The sequence below is a fragment of the Symphalangus syndactylus genome, chromosome 6 (assembly GCF_028878055.3).
Source record: "Symphalangus syndactylus isolate Jambi chromosome 6, NHGRI_mSymSyn1-v2.1_pri, whole genome shotgun sequence".
Classification (NCBI taxonomy): domain Eukaryota; kingdom Metazoa; phylum Chordata; class Mammalia; order Primates; family Hylobatidae; genus Symphalangus; species Symphalangus syndactylus.
In genome coordinates this window covers 98047987-98073466 of record NC_072428.2, presented here as the reverse complement: position 1 = coordinate 98073466, position 25480 = coordinate 98047987, and the positions used below count along the sequence as shown (strand labels likewise).

General features: G+C 37.9%; 1 protein-coding gene across 3 annotated transcripts in view; it reads right to left on the bottom strand.

The window, feature by feature from the left end:
* Window positions 1-23620, bottom strand: part of DLD (dihydrolipoamide dehydrogenase) — a 31779-nt gene extending 8159 nt beyond the window's left edge. Inside the window, exons 1-8 of one of the 3 annotated variants that reach the window (XM_055283646.2) lie at window positions 23438-23607; window positions 21460-21538; window positions 12944-13023; window positions 12368-12436; window positions 9817-9886; window positions 8307-8407; window positions 7868-8011; window positions 7004-7105 (exon numbers count right to left, since the gene is read on the bottom strand). In XM_055283646.2, the coding sequence (XP_055139621.1) occupies window positions 7004-7105; window positions 7868-8011; window positions 8307-8407; window positions 9817-9886; window positions 12368-12436; window positions 12944-13023; window positions 21460-21538; window positions 23438-23476 (684 nt within the window). In that variant the 5' untranslated portion in view covers window positions 23477-23607. Of the gene's footprint in view, window positions 1-7003; window positions 7106-7867; window positions 8012-8306; window positions 8408-9816; window positions 9887-12367; window positions 12437-12943; window positions 13024-21459; window positions 21539-23437 lie in introns of all 3 variants that reach the window. The other 2 variants (XM_055283649.1, XM_055283647.1) reach the window with 2 other exon arrangements.
* Window positions 23621-25480: the final 1860 nt, after the last annotated feature.

The window sequence follows — 25480 nt, the reverse complement described above, 5'->3', positions numbered from 1 at the left end:
ATGGATAGCCTAATTACCCTGATTTATTTATATGAATATATCAAATTATCACACATACCTTGAAAAAAATATATTATGTAGCAATTTAAAAAACAAAAATAGAAAAAAAACAACCCCACCATGAGTTACTATTACACAACCACTAGCATAGCTCAATTTTTTAAAAAAAATGACAATACCAAGTATCAGTGGAAAAGTGGAACAACAGAAATTTATATTGCTGGTGGGATTATATGGAAAACAGTGTAACAGTGTTCCTTGAGAAGTTAAAATAATTACCATATGACCCAACAATTACACATCTAGTTATATACCCAAGAGAAATGAAAACAGATATCCACAAAAAAACTTGTAAACAAATAGACATAGCAGTGTCATTCATAATAGTCTGAAAGTAGAAACAACCCAAATGTCCACCCATAATGAATGGATAAACAAAATGTGCCATATCCAGAGAATGAGATATTTAGCCAGATAAAGAAATGAAGTATAGATACATGCTACAATTTGGATGAACCATAAGAACATTATGCTATGTAAAGAGAGCACACACAAAATAATATTGTATGATTCCATTTATATGAAATGTCCAGAATATGCGAATTCACAGACACAGTAAAATTAGTGGTTTCCAGGGGCTGAGCAAAGGGAGAAATGGAGAATGACTGATAATGGGTACCAAGTTTCTTTTAGGGTGATGAAAATGTTCTAGGGTTAGACAGTGGTAACAGCTGTACAACTCTATGAATATACTAAAAACCTTTGAATTGTACATTTTAAATGGGTGAACTGGTATGTGAATTATATCTCAATAAAGCTGTTTAAAAAGCAAACAAAAAAAAGGACTATTCTTGGAAACTGGGATAGGAGTAAACAGAGGGGAAATAATGGGAGTGTGGAAATAAGAAACATCATCTTGGAGTCTAATTCAAAGCAGGGAGTGATGAGCATAGACAAGTGCCCTACTCTTTAGGAAAACTGATTTCAAAATACTTATAGGCAGGAAAACTCAATAGTATCTACCACTTATTTAGAGCTTACTAAATGCCAGGCCCTGCATTAAGTGTTTTAAATGTGTTAAATCCCAGCAATAGTCCTGTAAGTTAGTTATTTTTATCCCCTTTTTGATGACAAACCAACTGGTTCAGAGTGGCTCATTAACTTAACAAGTCAGTAAGAGGCAGAGTTGAAATTCAAATTTAAATCTGTTCAATTCCAAAAAAGATGTTCTTTAATACTACACTAAACTGGAATGGAAAAAGAAAGGCAAAATATAAAAAATAAAAAAACACTTATGTGAATAATCTTTACAAGAAAATAAAGGTATTATAACTACACAGTAAATTCTCTAATAAATTTTTAAAAAGACATGTAAAAACTAATTCAATACAGTAACAGATATCTAAATTATTGTGTCAAAAGACTCAAGGCTTATAAAAAACCTAAAGCAAAACTGCTGAGATGAAGAAATAGAATTATTGCTTGGAGATATTATCATAATGACCAACAAAATAAAGTAAATGTTATTCCTTTTTTCTTGTTTTATCCAACTATGAGAACAAAGTAGAATGAACAGAAGAAATATTGTTAACCAAGAAGCAAAGCCCAAGATTAAGAACAACTGGCCATTTTTAAAGAGTTAATTCCCGGCTAGGTTTGGTGGCTCACGCCTGTAATCCCAGCACTTTGGGAGGCCAAGGCAGACGGATCATGAGGTCAGGAGTTCAAGACCAGCCTGGCCAACATGGTGAAACCCCGTCCCTACTAAAAATACAAAGAAAAATTAGCTGGGTATGGTGGCGTATGCCTGTAATCCCAGCTACTCAGGAGGCTGAGGCAGGAGAATTGCTTGAACTGGGACCTGGGAGGTGGAGGTTGCAGTGAGCCGAGATCATGCCACTGTATTCCAGTCTGGGCTACAGAGCAAGACTCCATCTCAAAAAAAAAAAAGTTAATTCTCCCATCAACCCAATTAAAGTATGACAAAATAGGCACTCTCAGTGAATTCTGGGAACTTAGTTAGCACAAGGGAACTGCCAAAAGTTGGCAGGCAGGCAAATATGCCTAAATTTTCAAAAGTGGAAAAGAAGAGATTCTGCTAAATACTAGAAGACATTATTAATCAGCTGGTTTCACAATCATTAGACACTACCACAAGTGTTCCAAACAGGTCACGTAAACCACTCTTACTTTCTGAAGGGTTTCTGGACTGGTGAATGTAGTATATTTTGATATCAGCAAGGTGTTAAAAAAATTTTTAAGAAAATCTCATGATATCCTTGTAGATGCGATGGAGAAATGAAGATGAATAAACATCAAAGGTGTTTATAACTGGTGAAAGACTGTACTGTCAGATGGCTTTCAGTATTTCATCCTGGTCAAAAATTTGTACTAATGATGTGAATGACAACAGAAGTTTGCTTAACCAAGATCAGATCAGATGATGGGACTGCATTTCTTAATTGTCATATTTCCAAAATTTACGAACTATGAAAAATAAAAGCAGTTAAGTATAAGAATGACAAGACTAAGATACAGATTGGAATAATGAGTGTGAGTGAACAAGATTAAATTAAAGCAAGAATAAAGGTTCAAAGTCACTTAGGTTTAGAAAATCAGAATTCCAAATGCAAAAAAAAAAAATGTGGTTTTTATCTGAACATAAGCTCAATGTCTGCTTTATAAAAACAACTAAACTGATTTTAAAGGATTACATTACAAGAAGTATACCATGCATATCAAAAGAAGTACTCTCTACAACCCAGAACATTATGTTTAGATTACAAGTTTTCTTGACAGACTGGACAGGATCCAAAGGTTGATGACAAAATAACAGACCTGCTATCTATGACACCTAAGTACTAAACATTAAGAAAAGCAATGGAGATTTAAATAGGAATTAAAAATTCGGTCCTGCCTTCAAGGAGCTTTGGTCTTACAGGAAAGTCAGCCATAGACAAACCAATGCAATGTATTATTATTAGTGGGTACTATGGAAAGGTAGATACATTATACTAAGGACTCAAAAAATGAAAGACTTGAGCTTTCTTAGAAGAAAGAATTATTCACTAAAAAGGTAATGTAAAAGCTGATTTTTGTTTTGGGGGGGTTTTTTTTTTTTTTGAGACACGGTCTCGCTCTTTTGCCCAGCATGGAGTGCACTGGCATGATCCCAGCTCACTACAGCCTCAAACTTCCAGGCTCAAGTGATTCTCCCATCTCAGCCTCCTGAGTAGCTGGGACTACAGGCACACACCACCATGCCCAGCTAATTTTTTATATTTTTTTAGAGATAAAGTCTCACATTGTTGCCCAGGCTGGTCTCAAACTCCTGGGCTTAAGCAATCTGCCTGCCTCAGCCTCCCAAAGTGCTGGGATTACAGGCGTGAGCCATCATGCCCAGCCTAAGCTGATTTTTGAAAGGTATTTATTCTATCAAAAATGGGCAATAATAATAAAAGCTAATATGTAAGTACTTATTACATATATCAGCTACTGTGCTACATGCTAAAGACAGTGAATCAAACAGTCATGATCTCTGCCCTCATGGAGTTTATGATTTAATGAAAGAGAGAGACAAGAGAACAAGTATAGGTTGTGTATCTCTTATCCAAAATGCTTGGGACCACAGTGTTTCAAATTCTGGGTATTTTTCCAGTTATTGGAATATCTGCATTATATACTTGCTCAGTTGAGCATTCCCAATTTGAAAGTTTGAATCTGAAATACTCCAACGAGCATTTCCTTTGAGTGTCATGTTGACACTCAGAAAGTTTCAAATTTTGGAGCATTTTGGATTTTTGATTTTCAGATTTGGGACATTCAACCTGTAATACCAAGAAAGTAAGATAAATACTGTAAGAAACAGAAGTATACAGTGCAATGGAACACTCAAAAAGAATACCTAAAGACATTTAGGGTAGTCAGGGAGGGGCTCACAAGAGTGCAAGGACTGGTAGAGGGAAGAAATGTTCCTAACAGAGGAAGGTCTACAGATAAGACCAAGGAACCTGGCTTGTTCAGGAACTAATATTTCAATATACTAGTACATAATTTGAAAGGTGGGGAGCTAGAAAAAAGCCTAGAGATATAAGCTGGTGCTACATCATGCTGGTCTTTAAACAGCAAAGCGTTTGAATTTATCCTAATAGTAACAGTAAGCCGTTGAAGGGTGTTAAGCAGAGAAGGAACATGGTTAAATCTGTGTTATAAAAAAATCACCCAGCCACAACGAGGAGGATTAGAAAAAGATGAAAGAAGCCAGGAAGACCTAGGGCAAGACATGACGCTGGCCTGAACTAGTATCTAGGTAGATGAATAAAGAGAAGTAAATATATTCCGTGTATGTGTGTGTGCGTTTGTGTGTGTGCGTTTGTGTGTGTGCGTGCGTGCGTGTGTGCGTGTGCGTGTGTGTGTGTGTCTGTGTAGACGCTGGCCTGAACTAGTATCTAGGTAGATGAATAAAGAGAAGTAAATATATTCCGTGTGTGTGTGTGTGTGTGTGTGTGTGTGTGTGTGTGTGTGTGTGTATACCCAGTCACTGAGTGATACGGGGGAAGGGCACAGGAAAAATCATGTATAAGTCCCAAACTTCTTGCTTACGCCTTCATACAGACAGCAGTACCACTCATTGAAGTGGGAAATGCTAGAAGAGAAATAGGTTTGGTTTTGTTTGTTTGAGGTGGGGAGTGGGAGTAGGATGGGGAAAGAAAGGTTAATTTATACATTTAGTGAATAAATAGAGTGCTGGTGAGACTCACAAATAAACATTCAGATATAAAAGTCTAGAGGCAAAGAGAAAGGATCAGGCTGCAGACATCTGTAGTCCTTGGGTAACTGAGATGAGAGTGAAGAGAATATTCTGTAGGAAGGCAAAAAAGGTCTAGGACAGAACCCTGAGATAGAATCTAGAGTAATACTAACAATTGGCCAAGTACGGTGGCTCACATCTGTAATCCCAGCACTTTAGTAGGAGGCCGAGGTGGGCGGATCACAAGGTCAGGAGTTCGAGACCAGCCTGGCCAATATGGTGAAACCCCATCTCTACTAAGAATACAACAATTAGCTGGGCACGGTGGTGGGCACCTGTAGTCCCAGCTACTTGGGAGGCTGAGGCAGGAGAATTGCTTGAACCTGGGAGGCGGAAGTTGCAGTGAGCCGAGATTGTGCCACTTCACTCCAGCCTGGGCGACAGAGCAAGACTCGGACTCGAAAAAAAAAAGAAAAAGAAAAATACTAACAATTAAAGGGAAGCCTAAGAAAGGGGAACTTGCATAATACGGAGAATTCAGCCCAAAGAGCAGATGTAAAAATGGAAGAATATGAAATCACAGAAGTTAAAGTGTTTCAAAGGCAAGAAAATCAGCAATGCTAATTACTGCCAAACAAAGCAGTGAAGAAATTAGTCCACCAGACTGAGCAATAAATGGATTCATGCCCTAAGAGCATCTATTGGCACAAGCCATAGACTGAGGAGTGAGTGGAAGTTGATGAAATAAAGCATGGACAACTCTTTTGAGAAGCTGGGTTTTGAAGGAAAAATGCGAACAAAATTGGTAACTCAAGAAGGACATGGGACCAAGAGAAAGAGTATTTATGTGCACACAAACCTGTGTTAATGAGTGCAAATGCATCACAGGTACACACATAGAAGCACATGAAATTGTAGATGAGAAGGAAGGAGTTTGAAGACTGAAAAATACAAGAACAAAAATCACAAAACCAAGTCTCTGAAAAGGCAGATGATGTGCTACCAAGCCCATGTAAAGGGATTAGTCTTAGGGAGAATGGCATTTCCATAGTAATAGGAGAGATAATCAAAAGGATAGGTGTAACAACAGGTAAAAGCATTATCAAATTTAGGACATCAACTTGAGGGAGTTCTCATCTGATTTCTCTTTTATGTAGTATTTAAAAGACAAGGTCATCCACAGGCAGAGAAGACAGTATACAAGCAGAGATTTAAGAAGAGTAGAAAATGAAAATGGCCATTGCAGTGACCAGGGCAGTGTACCATCTTAGGAAATAAAAAACTGTCAGCAAGGCTGAGGTTCTTGTTGAGGTTTGTGCCAAGAATTAATACAAGTACCAATGTGTAGGGTGTGTTTTTCTCCAGGTATAGTCAACAGCCTGGAAATAGCATAAAAAAGGCAGACTGCTGCATTCAACCAGAACTAGAGTTTTGCCAAGCAGATATGACAGAACAGTGAGACAAGCAACTCAAGGACATCTGTAAGAGTGTGGTTAAAGTGATGGACTATGGCATCTAAGCTGATCAGGAATGCAGTCAAGACTGGAAAGGGCAGATTGCAAAAAAGTCGATCTATGGACTAGAAAACCTAAAAAAGGGTATAAAGTACACTAGGAATAACTGAGTAAAAGAGGAAAGGAGATCATGGTTAGACAATAAAATATCTGAATTTATTATTTCACAAGTAGAGCAATTCCTGGTGATTACAAGGCACAGTGGCTCTAAAATGGAGGGAGGTCATTGGAAATGTGTGGAAAGCTGCCAGATGGACAAGAAGGGAGAACAAGGCAGACAGAAGGTCTAAAATAACATGGTGTTCAGAGAAATGCAAGTAGTTTGACATTTCTAAAACCTAAGTTAAGAGGCATCAAGATGAGGATAGAGAATGGAAGAGCCAAATCATGTATATGATGGTAAAGAGAATAATCTTTATCTGGAATGCAATTTGCTCAGGATAAAAGCTGCCCTCAAATATCTGAATGGCTGTCATATTAAAAAAGAATTAGACCAGTTCTAGGAAATAGAAGGGTAGAAGGTACAAGGAAACAGACTAATAAAGGAGAACATTCTAAATGAGTAAATACATAAATAGGTTGTCTTGAAAAAAACAAAAGTAAACTCTTTATTACTAGAAGTGTTTAAGCAAAACTCAATGCTGATCAGCCTATAATGTTATACAAAGAATCAAAAAGGGGACCTTTAAGTCCCTTCCAACTCCAAGGAGGTAATAAGAGGCAGAAAGACAACACTTACCAATTCTACACCTATTACTCCTGCACCAATAACAACCATCTTTTCTGGAACTTTTTTTAAAGATAAAGCACCTGTAGATGACACTATTGTATCTTCATCAATCTGTAAGAAAAACAAAAGATATAATCAAAATAATTTGAAAAAATCTAGTACAGTTGACCCTCCATATCCATGGGTTCTGAATTTGCAGATTTAACCAACCATTAATTGAAAATATTCAGAAAAAAAATTGATGGTTGCATCTGTACTGAACATGTACAGATGGATTTTTTGTCATTATTCCCTAAACAATACAGTATAAGAACTACTTGCATAGCATTTACAGTGTATTAGGTATTATAACTAACCCAGAGATGACTTAAAGTATACCGGAGGAAGTATGCAGATTATATGCAAATACTATGTCATTTTATGTAAGGCACTTGAGCATCTGTGGGTTTTGATATCCAAGGGGAGTCCGGGAACCAATCCTCTAAGGATATGAAGAGATAAATGTATTTATAAACTGTGATCTCAGTAGAATCACTAAAAATACTAAGTCATTTATTTGTTTTGAGGTATCTATATACCTGATTTCATCAAATCCCATTAAAAATGCTGACTTTAAATTTTATCCTCCAATATTCCAAACGCAATGGTCAATTTTAACTTTATACTGTACTCAAACATATCTTAACATAAAGTGTTCTATAGCTGGTCAAAATCACTGCAGAATAAAGACAGGTAACTTCCCAAAGCTGAATGACCATCAAAATATAGTATTTCAGTCAGAAATCTCTCAAAGCTCACAAATAGCATAAATAATTTATAAAACGTATTTCTGAAGAAAAGTTATAATGGTTGTAAATTATGAAGCATAAATACCGTGATTCCAGGAAAAGGAGTAACTTCTGAACCCGTAGCTATAAGAATGTTCTTTGTATCAATAACCTGAGTGCCGCCATCAGCTTTCGTAGCAGTGACTTGATTTTTGCCAGTTATCTTTCCATATCCATTGACATGAACAACCTTTATGAAATAATGTTTATAAATTCACAGTTTAATTTGTTTGATAAATCATTCAAAGGAAAAATTACTCTGTAAATAATTTATCTAAAACAAAATGCTTCCTTACTTAGTAATGCTACACCACGGTGCAGCAAAAAAATCTGTGATATATGTCAGGGAAATCTATTTCAGGTTAGCAAGCTATTTTAAATTAAATAAATATTCCCCTGTAACCAAGTTCAAATATCATCACTCTATAATGCAAAGTTTAATGTGTATTCAAAGTAAAGCAGAAATCTGAATATTAAACACTGACCTTATTCTGTTTGAATAAGTGGGCAATTCCACCTGTTAAAGCTTTTACTGCAGTACTCTTCTGCTCCATCATCTTGTCTAAATTCAAGCGAACTTCGGACACTGTAATTTGTTAAATTAATCTTTAGTTCTTAGCTAAATTCTTGAAGCAATGTGCAGTGTTTTTCACTCACCAACTGGAAAATTTCAACCTAATGCTTATAAAAGGTAGTATTAAAGTTTTAAAATGTAGTAACTTATAATTATAGTTGACAAAAGGCCAACATCATTGTATCACAGAAACAGAACCTATCAAACACTATAAAATGTCTACCTTGGGTAAAAATGCAGTCCAAAATAAAACATTATATCCCACTGTGATAACATATCCTCCGAACACCTTATGATGGTTGTAAGTCTGGAAGATATGTAAGTAGAAATGACAAAGTAAAACATCATCTGAAATTTTAAATAAAGGAAAATGCTAGATTTCATGAGACAAAACAAATAAAAAATACACGTTTAAAAATTTCAAATACAGAAGCTTAATATTAAAAAGTTTAATCACCTAGGTTTTAATCACTCATTCAACTCAGAAGAGAACTCTGAAGCAACAGTACTAGATAAAAATGCTCAACTCAATTAAACTTTAGAGGTAAGAAGGGTATCTTAGAAAGTACCTCATATAACAACCAACACATATCTTAGAGATAAGGAAAAAGAGACTCTTGAGAGATTTCTGATTTACCCAAGGTCACAGAGCTAGGATGTAAAAGCCTTGCCTACAATGCAGGTCTCCTGACTACCCCTAGATCTTCTTTCTTTACATAATTCCATTTTTCATCTAGTATGATATTCTATTTGCTTTAGTGCATATACATCATCGCTATACCCAATGGATTGCCTATAAGTAGTCCCTCAAACCTACCTCTGTAAAGAAACAAATGAAGGAAAAGTAACAACCCAAGGTTATGACTAGGTCCTCCAGAAGAGACTACCTTTCTGGAAATATCTACCAACAATAATAATTAGAGACAAAAGATTAAAACAGCTCAAAAAGTACGTCAGGAGACAAGATATGTTATGAAATGTCCTCTTCCTTTTCCGCTATGCCTCACTCTTTCTCTCCTCTAATTTTTCTACTATCAACAGCTTAAGTGGGCCTTCCTTCCTCTATCTCCCCATAGTACTCAGGAATCCAGCCTTCACAGTGATCTCCAGGTTTCAGGAAATGAACACTGACTCTTTAAAAACACATAAAGGCAAACCTCAGGAAAAAGCTGGCAAAGGAACAGAGGATATAATGGTAGAAATCTGGATTTGCAGGGTTAGGCTTGGTTATACTTGGCTGGGAGAAATCTGGATTTAGGCCTTCTTTTTTAAGTAAATCTCTCCACATTTTTTAGATTCTTTATTTTACTCTTCCTTCACTAAACATCTATTATACATACATTAGACACATTTAAGTCTTTAGACAGAAGAGCCAAGTCAAGCAGTCTGGTAATATCATTAAGTATGAAAAGTATACTCACTTTCAATTCCTCTAGATGCAAAATCTTTTCCATGGGCCATATGGTAATAATGAGAGTTGTTCAATAAAGCCTAAAGGAAATTAAAAAGATGAAATTATCAAATATTCATAAATAGACTTCAAATAATCCAAAAGTACTTATGAAATGATAGTCTCCTTCTTTTTTTTTTTTTTTTTTATTATTTGTGCCAAAGTTTATTTAATAAATATATTTAGCTTGTTTTCAACTACAGAAATCTTTGTGTGTTTCCCACAATTTTTTTTTTTTTTTTATTTATTTATTTATTTATTTTTTTCTTTTTTTTATTATACTTTAGGGTTTTAGGGTACATGTGCACAATGTGCAGTTTTGTTACATATGTATCCATGTGCCATGTTGATTTCCTGCACCCATTAACTCGTCATTTAGCATTAGGTGTATCTCCTAATGCTGTCCCTCCCCCCTCCCCCCACCCCACAACAGTCCCCGGAGTGTGATGTTCCCCTTCCTGTGTCCATGAGTTCTCATTGTTCAATTCCCACCTATGAGTGAGAACATGCGGTGTTTGGTTTTTTGTCCTTGCGATAGTTTACTGAGAATGATGTTTTCCAGTTTCATCCATGTCCCTACAAAGGACACGAACTCATCATTTTTTATGGCTGCATAGTATTCCATGGTGTATATGTGCCACATTTTCTTAATCCAGTCTATCGTTGTTGGACATTTGGGTTGGTTCCAACTCTTTGCTATTGTGAATAGTGCCGCAATAAACATACGTGTGCATGTGTCTTTATAGCAGCATGATTTATAGTCCTTTGGGTATATACCCAGTAATGGGATGGCTGGGTCAAATGGTATTTCTAGTTCTAGATCCCTGAGGAATCGCCACACTGACTTCCACAATGGTTGAACTAGTTTACAGTCCCACCAACAGTGTAAAAGTGTTCCTATTTCTCCACATCCTCTCCAGCACCTGTTGTTTCCTGATTTTTTAATGATGGCCATTCTAACTGGTGTGAGATGGTATCTCACTGTGGTTTTGATTTGCATTTCTCTGATGGCCAGTGATGATGAGCATTTCTTCATGTGTTTTTTGGCTGCATAAATGTCTTCTTTTGAGAAGTGTCTGTTCATGTCCTCTGCCCACTTTTTGATGGGGAAAGGATTCCCTATTTAATAAATGGTGCTGGGAAAACTGGCTAGCCATATGTAGAAAGCTGCAACTGGATCCCTTCCTTACACCTTATACAAAAATTAATTCAAGATGGATTAAAGACTTATATGTTAGACCTAAAACCATTAAAATCCTACAAGAAAACCTAGGCAATACCATTCAGGACATAGGCGTGGGCAAGGACTTCATGTCTAAAACACCAAAAGCAATGGCAACAAAAGCCAAAATCGACAAATGGGATCTCATTAAACTAAAGAGCTTCTGCACAGCAAAAGAAACTATCATCAGAGTGAACAGGCAACCTACACAATGGGAGAAAATTTTTGCAACCTACTCATCTGACAAAGGGCTAATATCCAGAATCTACAATGAACTCAAACAAATTTACAAGATAGTCTCCTTCTTTTTATTTTTTGAGACGGAGTTTCATTCTTATTGCCCAAGCTAGAGTGCAACGGCGCCATCTCAGCTCACCGCAACCTCCGCCTCCCAGGCTCAAGCAATTCTCCCTGGGATTATAGGCATGCACCACCACGCCTGGCTAATTTTGTATTTTTAGTAGAGATGGGGTTTCTCCATGTTGGTCAGGCTGGTCTCGAACTCCTGACCTCAGGTGATTCACCCGCCTTGGCCTCCCAAAGTGCTGGGATTACAGGCATGAGCCACCGCGCCTGGCCGATATTCTCTTTCAAATGTTCTCATCACAAAAATGGTAAGTACTGTGATAATGAATATGTTAATTAGCTTGACTAAATTATTCCACATTATAGTCATAAATCATAACACCACTTTGTACACCATAAATATGTACAATTGTAATTTGTCAATTTACAATAAAAATTTAAAAAGAAGTTAAAAAAAAGACATGGCATTCTCCACATGTAATAGTATATGGGACTACACCAATTCAGTTTCTCTTATTAATCAAAGACAAACAATAATGATGTGAAAAACATTCAACAAACAAGAATGAAAAAGACATTTTTACTTTCTTTAAAAGTAAAGGCATAAGTACACACTTCAGGCTGGCAGGTGAAAAAGGCAGTCATGTTTAGATACATAAAGGATCTAAAAGAACAATTTACTCTCTATTATCTCTTACAATGGTGAAGGAAAGATAAAGAGAAAAAACTAGAACATCAGAGTTTGTTTGAATGGAAAGCCAGGCATTCTGAGACAAGGAAGTTATTTCAGGAATGTGTGGCAGACTAGTGACAGCACTCTTTAAGTTTTATAAAAGAGAAGTGTGTTTTTTATCACTCTGTTTTCTCTGTGTGAAATGTGCCACAACTTGGATTGTTTTTTAACAGGTGTATTTGTCTAATCTAGTCTCAATCCATCCTTCTAGTTGGTTGCTAGACAAAAACAATCTCTGCGCTGTACAAAACATATGCTCACCTTAGAAGGAATACAACCAACATTCAAGCACGTTCCACCAAGTGTTTCATTTTTCTCAACGCAGACTGTCTACAACCAAAGAAAACATTATTTAACTGCACATAACCTCAATGTTTCAGATCACTAAAATTCCAAATATACGTCTTAATTCTTCTACAAAACAAGCTATTCGGGCTGTGCTTTCACAGATACTAAAATACATAGTCCTTTATAATTTATCATTTGAATAATAATGAACTCTTTTGGGCTAACCCGAAAGTGAATTATTCTAAAAGATATTTTTGTGTGCTTAACATTACCAAATATATGCTTTAGTTCTATCACTGTATCTTCCAAAGTGTGATTAGAAGCCAAAATGAAAAGTACTAGGAAGAGAAGAAAACTAACAGATTTCACTTTCCATTCCAAGAGAATACTACAACCAAATGAACCTAATCTTTATTAGTCTCAGGCTTACAAGTAATTTATAGAGTTAAGAAAGTATTTACCATGTTTTTGCCTGCAAAGTACTTTATAAATATGATCAACTCTTCCCAAATTAAAATAAATCAATACTAGTTTAAGTTCAAACCTTACCTTGAAGCCTAACTGGGCAGCTTTAATAGCAGCAACATATCCTCCAGGACCAGAACCTATAACTGTTACATCAGCATCAACTACGATAAAAGCAAATTGATATAAAATAGTAAATTGCTCAATATTTACCAAAAAGAGCTCTTTGGAAGAGCAAACAAATAACCCGATACTTAAACCGCTTAGAGTACAAATCAGCATTTTCTACATAGTTTCTGCACTATTTGATTACTACTACTTGATGCTCTTTGATGCTACTGAAAAATGTAGCATCAAATTTCATTTTCTATTATTTTCTATTCATTACAACATACAGAAACACAACTGAGTCCTGTAATACTCACATTGCATTCACTGACCTTCCTAAATTCTATTGATTTAATAACTGACAGGAATTTAGTGATACTGGAAGACAAGTATGTGTGAAACAATAGAGCCTGAACTTTGGAATCTGACATTCTGGGCTTCAAATCTCAGCATGGCCAATGATTAGTTGTGTGAACTTGACCAAACGACTTAACCATTCTGTAATATGAGGATGAAAACACTGCCTTCAATGATTGATGTTAGAATTAAATAAGATAATTTTATATAATGCTTTAGTATTTCCAATAAATTTAAGACCTATTACCTTTTTCAGGTCCTTAACTTCTGAAATATGAGAGAAAAAACAGCTTCCATGTAATATTTAACAAATATGGTTTGAACTTGCATATTGATAATTTTTATATACTTTAAGATAATAGGCTAACCAGAATATTCAATTAACTATTGTGGCTATTTTTCAAATAAAGATAAAAAATTGAAAATTAATTTTGATCAGTACCCTTAGGAGTGTAACAATTGTAATACAAATGTGCAAATAAGTCCAATTACTCTCATTCTTCTCAATCCAACTTCAAATAAAGTAACAATGACTTTTAAGAGTTAGGAAACAGTCTCCCTTTTCTTCCACTGTCCTGACAACCCCAACTAGTCTAGCATTTAGCAATTCATAACACATATTCACATATATTATCATGTTTGAGTCTGAGAATTTCCTACGAGGAAGATAAAGATGTCATAAATAAGACATTTCACAGAAGAAACAAGAAGTTCAGAGAGGTCAATTAACTTGTCTAACGTTAACCGGCAAGCGAGTTGCAGAGACAAACTAAGCTTTTTGACTCTACTTCCAGTGGTCCTTCCATTATTCAATACTATTCCATTCCTCAGTTTTGACCATCATAAACTGAAATCCCAGAGAGCAATAATCAAGCTTTATAATCACTACCTATGTGACCTTAAGTGAGTAATTTAACCTGCTTCATCTTTGTTTCCATACCCGGCAAAAGAAAGATCACAAAAAAATCTACTTCATAGGGTGGTAAAAGAATAAAATAATGTATGTAAATAATTTAGCATAGTACCTATAGCATACATAGTAAGTATTCTATACATAGTAGCTATATACTGACCTACAAAGAAGACTATTTTAATTTGCATCACCCCCTCTCCCCAAAAACACACACCCCTAGAGTAATAGCATTCAAAAAACCTTTGCTGGCCTGAACAGAATCATAGAACCTCTGTGTTAGTGGATAACTAAGTTACTCAGCCCAATTATCCACAAAATCTAAGAATCCCTCCTGTTGAATAAATGAAAACACTAGATTCTCTTTGGTTATAGCAGATGATAACTGAGATAATACATGAAAAAATATGTAGTCATTTCAATACATGAAAAATTGCTTCAATTTTTACTGATCCATCTGTGCTTTTTAGCCACCCTGCTTGGGTCACTGATTTCAGTTCAGAATTAAGTATCTAATAAAATGTATTTTTATTTTCAAATCTTGAACCAAATGATGATCTACACAACATCCCTTAAATGGGTTCTAATTTTTAATTTCAGAGTAATGTAAATACAAGCTACAAAACAGGTTTCTTTGCCGAATTTTTAATGTCTTTCCTGATTAAAAATTTAGGTTTACTGAATAAATTTAAATACACTAAAGCAAAATTAAAAAAAAAACAAACCCATCCACATGGCCATACAACCCAGAGAAAACTGTTTATAGGTCCTCCCAATCTTTCTTCTAGGAAAGTTTTTATAAAATTCAATTTTTGCCATATTTCATGTTCTTTTCTCATTCTTACATGAGCATATATATTTATAACATATAATATTGCTATAATTCTCCAAAAACCCTTTTAATGACAATAAAACTGAATTAAATATTTTAAATTTTGAGTATATGTATTTTTGAGCATATATTTTTAATCACTGATATGTAACAATTCTTATAGTAGGTCCATGGTACTAAAATGATAAATAAATTTGGTTTGGAACAGAACTTGTTTTAGTAAGGTCAGGAGAAGTAAACAAGAGATAAAAGATAATAGCCAAAAACCTTGGGTTTTATTTCCCTATTCACTATGTAATCTTAGGTGTTACTTTTTTTAAAACTTCAGAAAATACCAAAAATTCAAGAGTTCCCTTCTCACTGTAGATACTAGATGTAATATTCCATTACAATACCACGCTAAGATGCACAAAAATGAGAAAAAAGCAGACTCTTTATGTAAAGATCTGTCAACTGAGAATACAGGAGGGTATAAGCCAGGAACGAACTTTCAAAAACAAACCAGTATTTAGGGGAAGTATACACACATCTGCAATTTACTTTGAAATGTATCAAAAAAATAAGATGGACTGATGGATAAACGAATGGGCACAGATGTGGTACTGTAAGCACAGAAAATGTTAATGGAAGAAAACTGGGTGTTCAATGTAAAATTCTTACAATTTTCTAAATGTTTGTAATTTTTCATAACAAAATGTCAGAAAAACAAATCATCTAACTCTCACCTGTACCAAAGGATGCATATAAATGAAAGCTGACAACCCATGATTCTGACTCACCCTCTCCTTGTCAAGAAGAATTTCACAGGTTGGGTCCCATACATAAAGTTAAAAAATCAGGGCCAGGCATGGTGGCTCACGCCTGTAATCCTCAGCACTTTGGGAGGCCGAGGCAGGCAGATCACGAGGTCAGGAGATCAAGACCAAACCCCGTCTCTACTAAGAATACAAAAAAAATTAGCCGGGCGTAGTGGCGGGCACCTGTAGTCCCAGCTGCTGCGGAGGCTGAGGCAGGAGAATGGCGTGAACCCAGGAGGCGGAGCTTGCAGTGAGCCGAGATTGCACCACTGCACTCCAGTCTGGATGACAGTGCAAGACTCTGTCTCAAAAAAAAAAAAAAAAGTTAAAAAATCAGGATACAGGCCAGGCGTGGTGGCTCCCACCTGTAATCCCAGCACTTTGGGAGGCCAAGGCAGGTGGATCACCTGAGGTCAGGAGTTCAAGACCAGCCTGACTAACATGGTGAAATCCCGTCTCTACTAAAAATACAAAATATTAGCCAGGCGTGGTGGCAAGCTCCTGTAACCCCAGCTACTCGGGAGGCTGAGGGAGGAGAATCACTTGAACCCGGGAGGTGGACGTTGCAGTGAACTGAAATTGTGTCACTGCACTACCCTAGCCTGGGCAACAAGAGCGAAACTCTGTCTCAAAAAAAAAAAAAGGATACAGAAAAGTAGTTAAATGAAATACATTTATTTAAGGCAAACCTGATGGAAAAATGGCAAATGACAGCTAAATAGCAATCTCTGTTTCAGTGAAGTGATTCAAACAAGGTCCTTTAGATTCTGAAATGTGTGCTCCTATCAGGTTTAAAGTATCAGGTTGATACTTTAAAAATACTGGAGTACAGTAAGAAGTGACTGACTTAAACAAGGCAATTAATGTTATTAAAATTAACTCAAAGAAAAAAGGCAAGAAAAGTACTCCACGAATTCCTACAAGTGTTACATATTAGATCATTATAAGGAAAATAAGGCACCTCGTTATCCCAGGCTACCACTGAAATAAAGGTGTTGTGTTACAAATCAATTGTAATCATCAATATAATTACTACAAGAAGTCAGTCTGTGTAATCCCAGCACTTTGGGAGGCCAATGCAGGAAGATCACTTGCAGTCAGGAGTTCAAGACCAGCTAGGCCAACATGGTGAAACCCTATCTCTACTAAAAATACAAAAATTAGCTGGGCATAGTGGTGCATGCCTGTAGTCCCAGCTACTCATGAGGCTGAGGCATGAGAATCTCCTGAACCTGGGAGGCGCAAGTTGCAGTGAACCAAGATCACACCATTGCACCCCAGCTTGCATGACAGAGTGAGATCCAGTTTCAAAAAAAAAAAAAAAAGTCAGTCTACAATAATACCTACCACCTGGGTAGCTTAAAATGTGCCAGTTAGTGAGCCAGTCACATGTACTGTCTTATGTAAGCCTCATTACATTTCTATGACATAGTTATTACTACCATTAACAGAGGAAGAAAAGGTTGAAAACAACTAAATAATTTGCATAAGGCTACACAATCAGTAAGTAACCTAGCCAGGATTCAAACAAGGTCCTCTAGATTCTGAAATGTGTGCTCCTATATACCATTATGTTCTACTGCCTTCCAAAACACTCAGATGATCCCATAATCTCCAGGACAATCAAGAACTTCAACTAAAATGACTATCAGAATGAAATCAAACATTTATGACTCATCAGTACCTTCAATAACCTTATAATACAGTGAGGAAAAAGAGGCACATGTCAAAATGAAGATAAAACCAGGTTTTTGGCCCAGTGTGGTGGCTCATGCCTGTAATTCCAGCACTTTGGGAGGCCGAGGTGGGTGGATCACCTGAGGTCGGGAGTTCGAGACCAGCCTGGCCAATATGGTGAAACCCCATCTCTACTAAAAATACAAAAATTAGCCGGGCGTGGTGGCAGGCGCCTGTAATCCCAGCTACTCGGGAGGCTGAGGCAGGAGAATCACTTGAACCCGGGAGGCAGAGTTGCAGTGAGCCAAGATTGCACCATTGCACTCCAGCCTGGGCAACAAGAGCGAGACTTCGTCTCAAAACAAAACAAAACAAAACAAAACCAGATTTTTAAAAAGAAAAAACGAACAGGGAAAGAGATGTCATAAGGCAGTAATCATTAATTACCAAATTTACTGAATATAAAAGCTACTTGGTAAGGTTTATTTGTTGACATTTTGTTGAGGGGTAAGGGAAGTTATTTTTACATTGTCAATGGCCTTAATCTCCAGTCTTTTTCAGTAACCTCCTCCCATAGTTAACACCCTATACTTGTTATCACCCAAAACTGTTCGGCCTCTGAAATCAATACTCCACTCTCTAGTCATAACCTCCTGGCCCCTAAAGAAGAAATATAGTAAAATAAGAAAGGATCTGAAGTAAAACAGACCTGGGTTCCAAACTGTAACCCCGCTAAGTTCTTGGGCAAATTAATCTCTCTGGGCTTTGATATAACATGGGGATAATAGTAAGGATGACACCTGCAGCCTCGGGTTGTAAGGATCAGAGACTACACATGTTAAGATCCTAAGAAGGTGCTAGGTGCATACTAGTCACTCAGTGTCACTCCCCTTCTCAGATCCACCTCCAAACTTAAGTCCGGCAGCCTCTAGCCTCATTCACATCCTCCATTTTAGCCTACCCAGTGCTACCACAAAGCTAAAACCCAACTCAGATGTTATTCTCTTTGTTGTTATGCTCTGTTGGTTCCCCAATCTCTTGACAGATAAAGCCCATGTTCCTAAGTACAGCATCCAAATTCCTTCAGTAACTATTTCTCCAACCTCATCTCCTACCATGTTCTGTTTACTCACCAATACCATGCAGTTTAAGCTTCAGTAAAAGTAAATTACTACTCTTAGCCTACACGCATAGAATTATGCTGGTCTACCTATGTGCGATCTGTTCCATCTACCTAGAAATAAACACTAACAGCACGCATTTCACATTACAAACACTACTTTAGGCTCTCAGGGGGGTGTGCCTGCACATGCTGTGTCTGTGTGTGTGTATATATAAATGACATAGCCCAACTTCTTACAGTCTAAATAAAAAAAAAAAGAATTACAGTAAAAGGTCCAACCTGTAACCAGAGTTACTCTCAACCTTTTCAGCTATCAACATAATTCCTCAGGAAAGAATTATGCGACCATTCCCAATCCATATATAGATGTCATTACTCCCTGTGCTTAGTCTGTGGACTCCTGTCACCATTATGTGTTGGATGTTTGTCTCCCCCAACTGAATTGTAAGCTCTGTAAAAGCTGGGTCTTGTCCGTCTTGCTCACTGCGGTATTCCAGTAGTTAGCCCAGTGACCAACACATAGTAGATATTAGTATTTGTCAAAATAATAAAAGAATGAATGAATGTAGTGAACGTCAGTGATATAAGTGCAACAAGTTTAAGTGCTACAAGTTTGATTAAGTGCTGTCGTGAAATAAAAGGTCACATCAACAGTAACACACACAACTTTGCAAATTCTAATGAACCTGGTTCATAAGGCTATTCAGATATCTCTCAGATGTTGTAACCAAGACTGTATCATAATAAGATTTGAACTCCTCAGGAGAGTCAATCAATACTCATGTAAGGAAGAAAACTGAATAAAACATTAACAGTGTAGGCTCTGAAGTCAAAAGGATTCTCCCAGCTCTGTCATTTCCTAGTTAAAAAACCTAACTCTTCCATCTATAAAATGGGGAGAACAGCAGCACACAGGTAGTAGAAAGACCAGGAGGATTAAATCTGTGCCTGAGACAGAGTTAAGCCCTCAGTGCATCAGTTAATATTATTGTTGTTGTAGCTGGATACTTACTTTGCACAAGACACCATACCGGATGCTTTGCCATATAGCAGTAATTAAAACAGACCCGGCCCCAGGGTTCATTCAATAAATATGTACTGATTACCTACTGTATCACTTTAGGTACTAAACAAAACAGTCACAGTCACACACAGTTCCTGCCCTGATGAAGTTTGCATTCCTGAGGAAAAGACAGTAAGCATGTACCTCAGATAAATACAAGTATGTGTGTAAAATGCTTGTTACTGCATCCACTCAAAGCTTTTACACACTTTACACACATGGGTACTAAGTGATTTATGATTTACTCAATGTCAAGGGATCACCAAACTGATTATGGAACGCTCAGCCTCATTCCACTAAAATCTAAGTTCTGGCTCAGGGTCTGCCTGGCAAATAGAAGGCACTGAATAATCTTTGTTGAGTGATTCCAAAGGTATAGAGTTAGCCATGAAAAATATCCTTTAGAAATGAAAATCTAACATTTCTCCTGTTATGTGAGTTGAGAAGAATGAGATTCCCATTTAACAAGAGACAAAGTGTGTAAGAGGTCCAACTTTTCCCTTCATCATCATATTACCATTTTTTTAAAAGGATTTCTTGACCTGTTCAAAGCTAGGATAAATCACTCACTCACTGTTGGTCATGGGTGACTAGAATCCTCCCCCTACCCTTCCTTTAGAAATAAAATATCCAAAATGATAACAGTTGGATAACAGTTGAGGATACAGGATTAAATTACTTCACAGAATGCAGGGAGGCTGATAGTCACAGTTCGCCCAGATAATGATTTCTGTAATTGAAGCTTTAAGACATCTAATTTTACTTATAATCCATATGGGTGAATTCAGTAAATGTCAAAACAGTACATTTCAAATAATCAATACTCTTGGTACTGACAGGTCAAAATACTTCAGTATAATCTTATTAACTTTCTGTTTTAAATACTTAAAAAAATAAAATGCATATCCTTTATAGGAACTTCAAAAATATAAAAAAAGTATACAGGAGAAAATTCCATGACCCATAATCTTCCTTTTAGATCCTGCTAATCTTTAAAACATGCTTTTGATAAACCCATGAAGACTCTCATTCAGGATGTCAATAAAGTCATCTCATCATTCTAAACAGTGTTAAAATAACCAGTACAACCTTACTCAATTAACATTTTAAATGTAAACATATGAAATTGCTGCCCTGCTCAAAACCTTTGTTTCCCATCATACTTGGAGTATAATCCAAATTACCAGACCTGCCTTACAAGGCACTCCATGATCTGTCTCCTGCCTACGTCTCTGATTTTACATTCTATGGGTTTCTGCTCCAGCCATACCAGCCTTATTATTCCTTAAACTTCACAAGCTAAGTCCCACCTCAGACCTTTCTCAGTGTTGTTTCCCTCTGCCTGAAGTAACCTCACTCCCCCACTTCACTCAGGACCCTGCCCAGACATCATCTCCTCAGAAATGCCTTTCCTGACACTGCATCTAAAATTATCTCTCTTCCTCCCTATTACCTGCTTTAATTTTCAGTTACTTCCCAAAATATTTGTCCGTTACTTATACATTGTTTGTCTTTTATCACCAAATTACAAGTTTCATAAGAGCAGGGTTTTTTTACCTTGTTCACCGCCTGGAACACACTAGCTCAATATACATTCAAACGAATAAATACATGAACAAATGAACTATAAGACACTTAACAAAGGTTATTCCAATATTCACTAGCTTTTACATTGAAATGGAAAGGAACTGTCAGCTAATGTGATGAAAAAGATCTTTTACTTAAGTACTTACTCGGCTGATCTGCGTAAGTTCTCAGAGGCACTGCAGAAAGTCCCTGTAGGCCATGAGATACTCGATTGAAATGGCCTCTCTAAAACAGAAAATGTTCCTATTATGTAAAATATGAATTCAAAACATAGAACTACTGAAGGTTGATGAAAACAGAACAATTTTGGGCAAATGTATCAAGCAAGGATTATTAGTGTATCTTCTTCCATTGCCACACAGAAGTTACAGATCAATATCCCCTCTTTGACAATAACTAATCATTTAAACTTTTCAGCCTCAGCTTGCCACACCCATCTTTTTATTATGAATAGTCAACAAACCATCTCATATTTAACTTAACTTTAAAAACGTATTCAATGGTATTTTTATTCAATTTTCAGAAAACATGGCTAATTATTAGTGCCAGGGATCATTTTAATGTCATAAAGCTCTGAGCCGGCCGTGGTGGCTCACGCCTGTAATCCCAACACTTTGGGAGGCTGAGGTGGGCCGATCACCTGAGGTCAGGAGTTCGAGACCAGCTTGGCCAACATGATGAAGCCCCGTCTCTACTAAAAATACAAGAAAATTAGCCGGGTGTAGTGGCAGGGGCCTGTAATCCCAGCTACTCGGGAGGCCGAGGCAGGAGAATCGCTTGAACCCGGGAGGCGGAAGTTGCAGTGAGCTGAGATCGCGCCATTGCACTGTAGCCTGAACGTCAGAGTGAGACTCCGTCTCAAAATAAATAAATAAATAAGGCTCTGAAAGTCCTAACTTAAATACTTCAATAATCTATACATGATAATCCTTTTACCTGTAATTTTTGTTTCCTAACTCTAAGCTAGCACGTATATATAGTCCGTACCTACTTAGAACGATCTATGAAGATGTTCCTGAGTCATCAACTAGGATAGCAAATTAGACAAGGTAACTTAGGAAAATGCACCAAGTAACGTACTTACGTTCTGGAGCTACTACAGTTTGACAAATTGCATCATAACCTCCCTAATCTCTATATGTGGATGGCTCCATTTCCTAAAGGCAATGAAGCAGAAAGCAAGCAAGCAAATAACCCCTGCTCACAGTAGGCAAATGGGCGGCAGTGACAAAACCTACACTGATGTTTCCTATTCCAAGGCCACTCTTAACACTTGAGGTCAAGACAGCAAACCCAAAGAGCAGCAGATTGACAATCTTGAGTTTCAGTCCCACCTCCGCCGCTCCCTAAAAGCATGACTTGTAGAATGTTACATTAACTTTTAGGAACTCAGGTTCCTCATCTCTGAAACAAAAGGGTTTGATCGCTATATTATTTTTAAGGTCTCCACCAATACAGTACCCAGCCACGGTGCCACATACACACAATTTGGCTGCATCTGGTAGGCAAATTAAAAAGGAGAGTTGTTCTGATAACCTGCTGCAATTAAAGATTTAAGCCTCCAGGAAGACGTAAGAGATGGCAATGAACATTTGAAAGCTGCTGACACTGACAAGACCTTAGGGGAATTCCGAGGGCTATCTGTTGGAGCTGACTGGGTCTAAACCATTCAAGAAGTGACCCCAGGGTTACCTGCCCACTGCATAAAATTAGGCCACTCAGTGGTCAAAATTAGGATGAGAAAAAGGCAGATGGTATAAAGAGCCAGACTACATGGGACATGGGTGGCTTATACCTCCTCCAAGGTAGAGGCCTATGTGTGACCGGGATGGCCCTCGGCCCAGGCTTGGGGGTGTGGCATGTGTGACCGCCGGCCGTCACACAACCCGAAAGGACTTGCCACAGCCTGGACCCAGGCCCGTCCCTCGCCTGCTGCAGCAGCAGGACGAGCTGCTACCTCGGAGCCTAGGGCCGGGCTGAGCGGGTGAAGAGGCGGGGCCAGGGGTGGTGCGGCCCAGGCGCCCGGCCTCCGCCAGCACAACAAGGTTAGGCCGCGTACCGGACCCACTGAGCGGGACCTTCCGTGCCTCTGGCTCAGCACGACCCCACCTACTCGGCCCTCACCTTGGCCAAGGAGCAGTACACACGACTCCAGCTCTGCATTTTTTCCGCTGGATTTTCCTCTCCGCCGATGCTTTCACCTCCTCTGGGCGCCTCCGCCGCTTCGCCAAGGTCTCCCCGCCCTGCGCATGCACAGGCGCAGCTACGTCATCTCCCGGGAGCAGCGCGATTGGCCCGCGCGGTTCTACCGCACTAGGCGTTCCTGTCAAGGCTCGGCGTCCCTGTCAGGCTCGGCGTCGTACGCTGTCGTAAGGAGCGTAGTGCCTTGTCGCAGCGTGGGTGGTGGTGGGAACGCTTTAGAGGCTGGTGTCAAAATGTCGAACACAATGTATTCTTATGCTTAGAAGGTGAAATAAACAAATAAAACTATCGTTTGCTTAATGCACACTACCGACAGTAAAGCGTGACAAGTTCGACAAGCTCTTGGTTGTGCTAGGCATTCCTCGGCACTTCCCACAGACATCTCATTTCATCCTTGCAACAACCATATGGAGTATTATTAGTATTTCCATTTCTCGGATGAGACCCAGAGAGGTTCCATTTCTTGGATGAGACCCAGAGAGGTTAAACAGTGCCCCCAAGGTCTCGCAAAGGCGAGATAACTGCAGCCCCGAGGCAAAAACCTTTGGTATTAACTACTGCTTTATACTCGCTCCCCTCAAATGCCATATAAGGGATGGGGCTACAGATTTTGGCATCGCCAGCATCCTGCTCTAATTACTTAACTGACAATACGCAGAAAACACACTATCTTCTATTTCGTTGGTTGAGAAACACATCTCCCTAGTAAAACAAATTAGAGAGTGGGATGGTGGATGAGATTTTAGGTTTTGAGAGAGAATCGGTTGAAAAGCGTTGAAAAACATTGTCTTCAAGATTGAGCACGAAAGTCTAAGGTCTCGTTCTTGCCTTGAGATAACTATATAGTGCGAATAAACTTAATTCTACATTTATTGAAAGTCTACCACCCAGGCCTTGTGCTAGGCTAACCGCTGGTTAGAAATTACTGCCGATCTATGTTCAGATTTAGATATGAATAATATTTAGTGTTTGTTATAGAGACGGTATTGCTGGCAGCTCTGTCCTGTGACAGGGTCCCTTTTATGTCCTGACTCTGCCATCATCAGAGCTTGCCTTGCACGTTTCATTCAGGATGGCTGCTCGAGTTTCTACAATCACATCCCCTCATTCCATCTGATTATAAAGCCACACCTAGCTGCAAGGGGATCTGCGAAACATAGTCTTGTCAGCTGAGTGCTTAACTAAAATTGTATTAATAAGCGAGATGAGATGAAGAGAAATTGGGGAACAGTGAGCAGCCTCCACCACACAGATAGGGAGAATTGTCTCCTCTCCAGCTTCATGGCAGTCTTTGACATCTGTTCTAGGAGTTATTGCTCCATATGCACCAAATCTCACAATTCTTTCCTGAACTTTCTGGGGCTTTGTCCCCTACTCCCTTGTCCAAAATTACAATATCGTATTTTTATTTTTAAGAAATGAAACACTTCCATCCTTTCCAGCTGTCATTCACAAAGCCTAGGAGCTCAACCTAGTATGAGAAGTGAGGCAGGAAATAGGTTCCTTACTGCACTCACCATATTCCTCCACATTCCTCCTCATCTCTTGTACCAACTATACCTCTTCTCCTCTCAGCTAGAACAAAAGGCACAATGCATATAAATTAATGCAAACACACTGGGGGTGGAGGGAGCGATGTCAACAATGGACAGCCCACACTAGCAGTGTTTATATTCCAGCTAAGGAATATAACCAGAAATTGGACCATACTTATTTTGCTAACTTGATTTTTTTCACTTAAAACTATCTCATGAGCAACTTTCCATATTCATATTAGCCTACAACCTTAGTTCTAATGACTACCTGAGTATTTTGGGACATACCCTAATTTATTCAACTATATTTTATTATTAGATATGTAAGCCATTACCAATTTTTCAATATCGTGATTAGCTTATCACTAAGTCTTTGCACACATTCTTTATCACTTCCTTGCAGTAAATTCCCAGAAGCAGAATTGCTAGG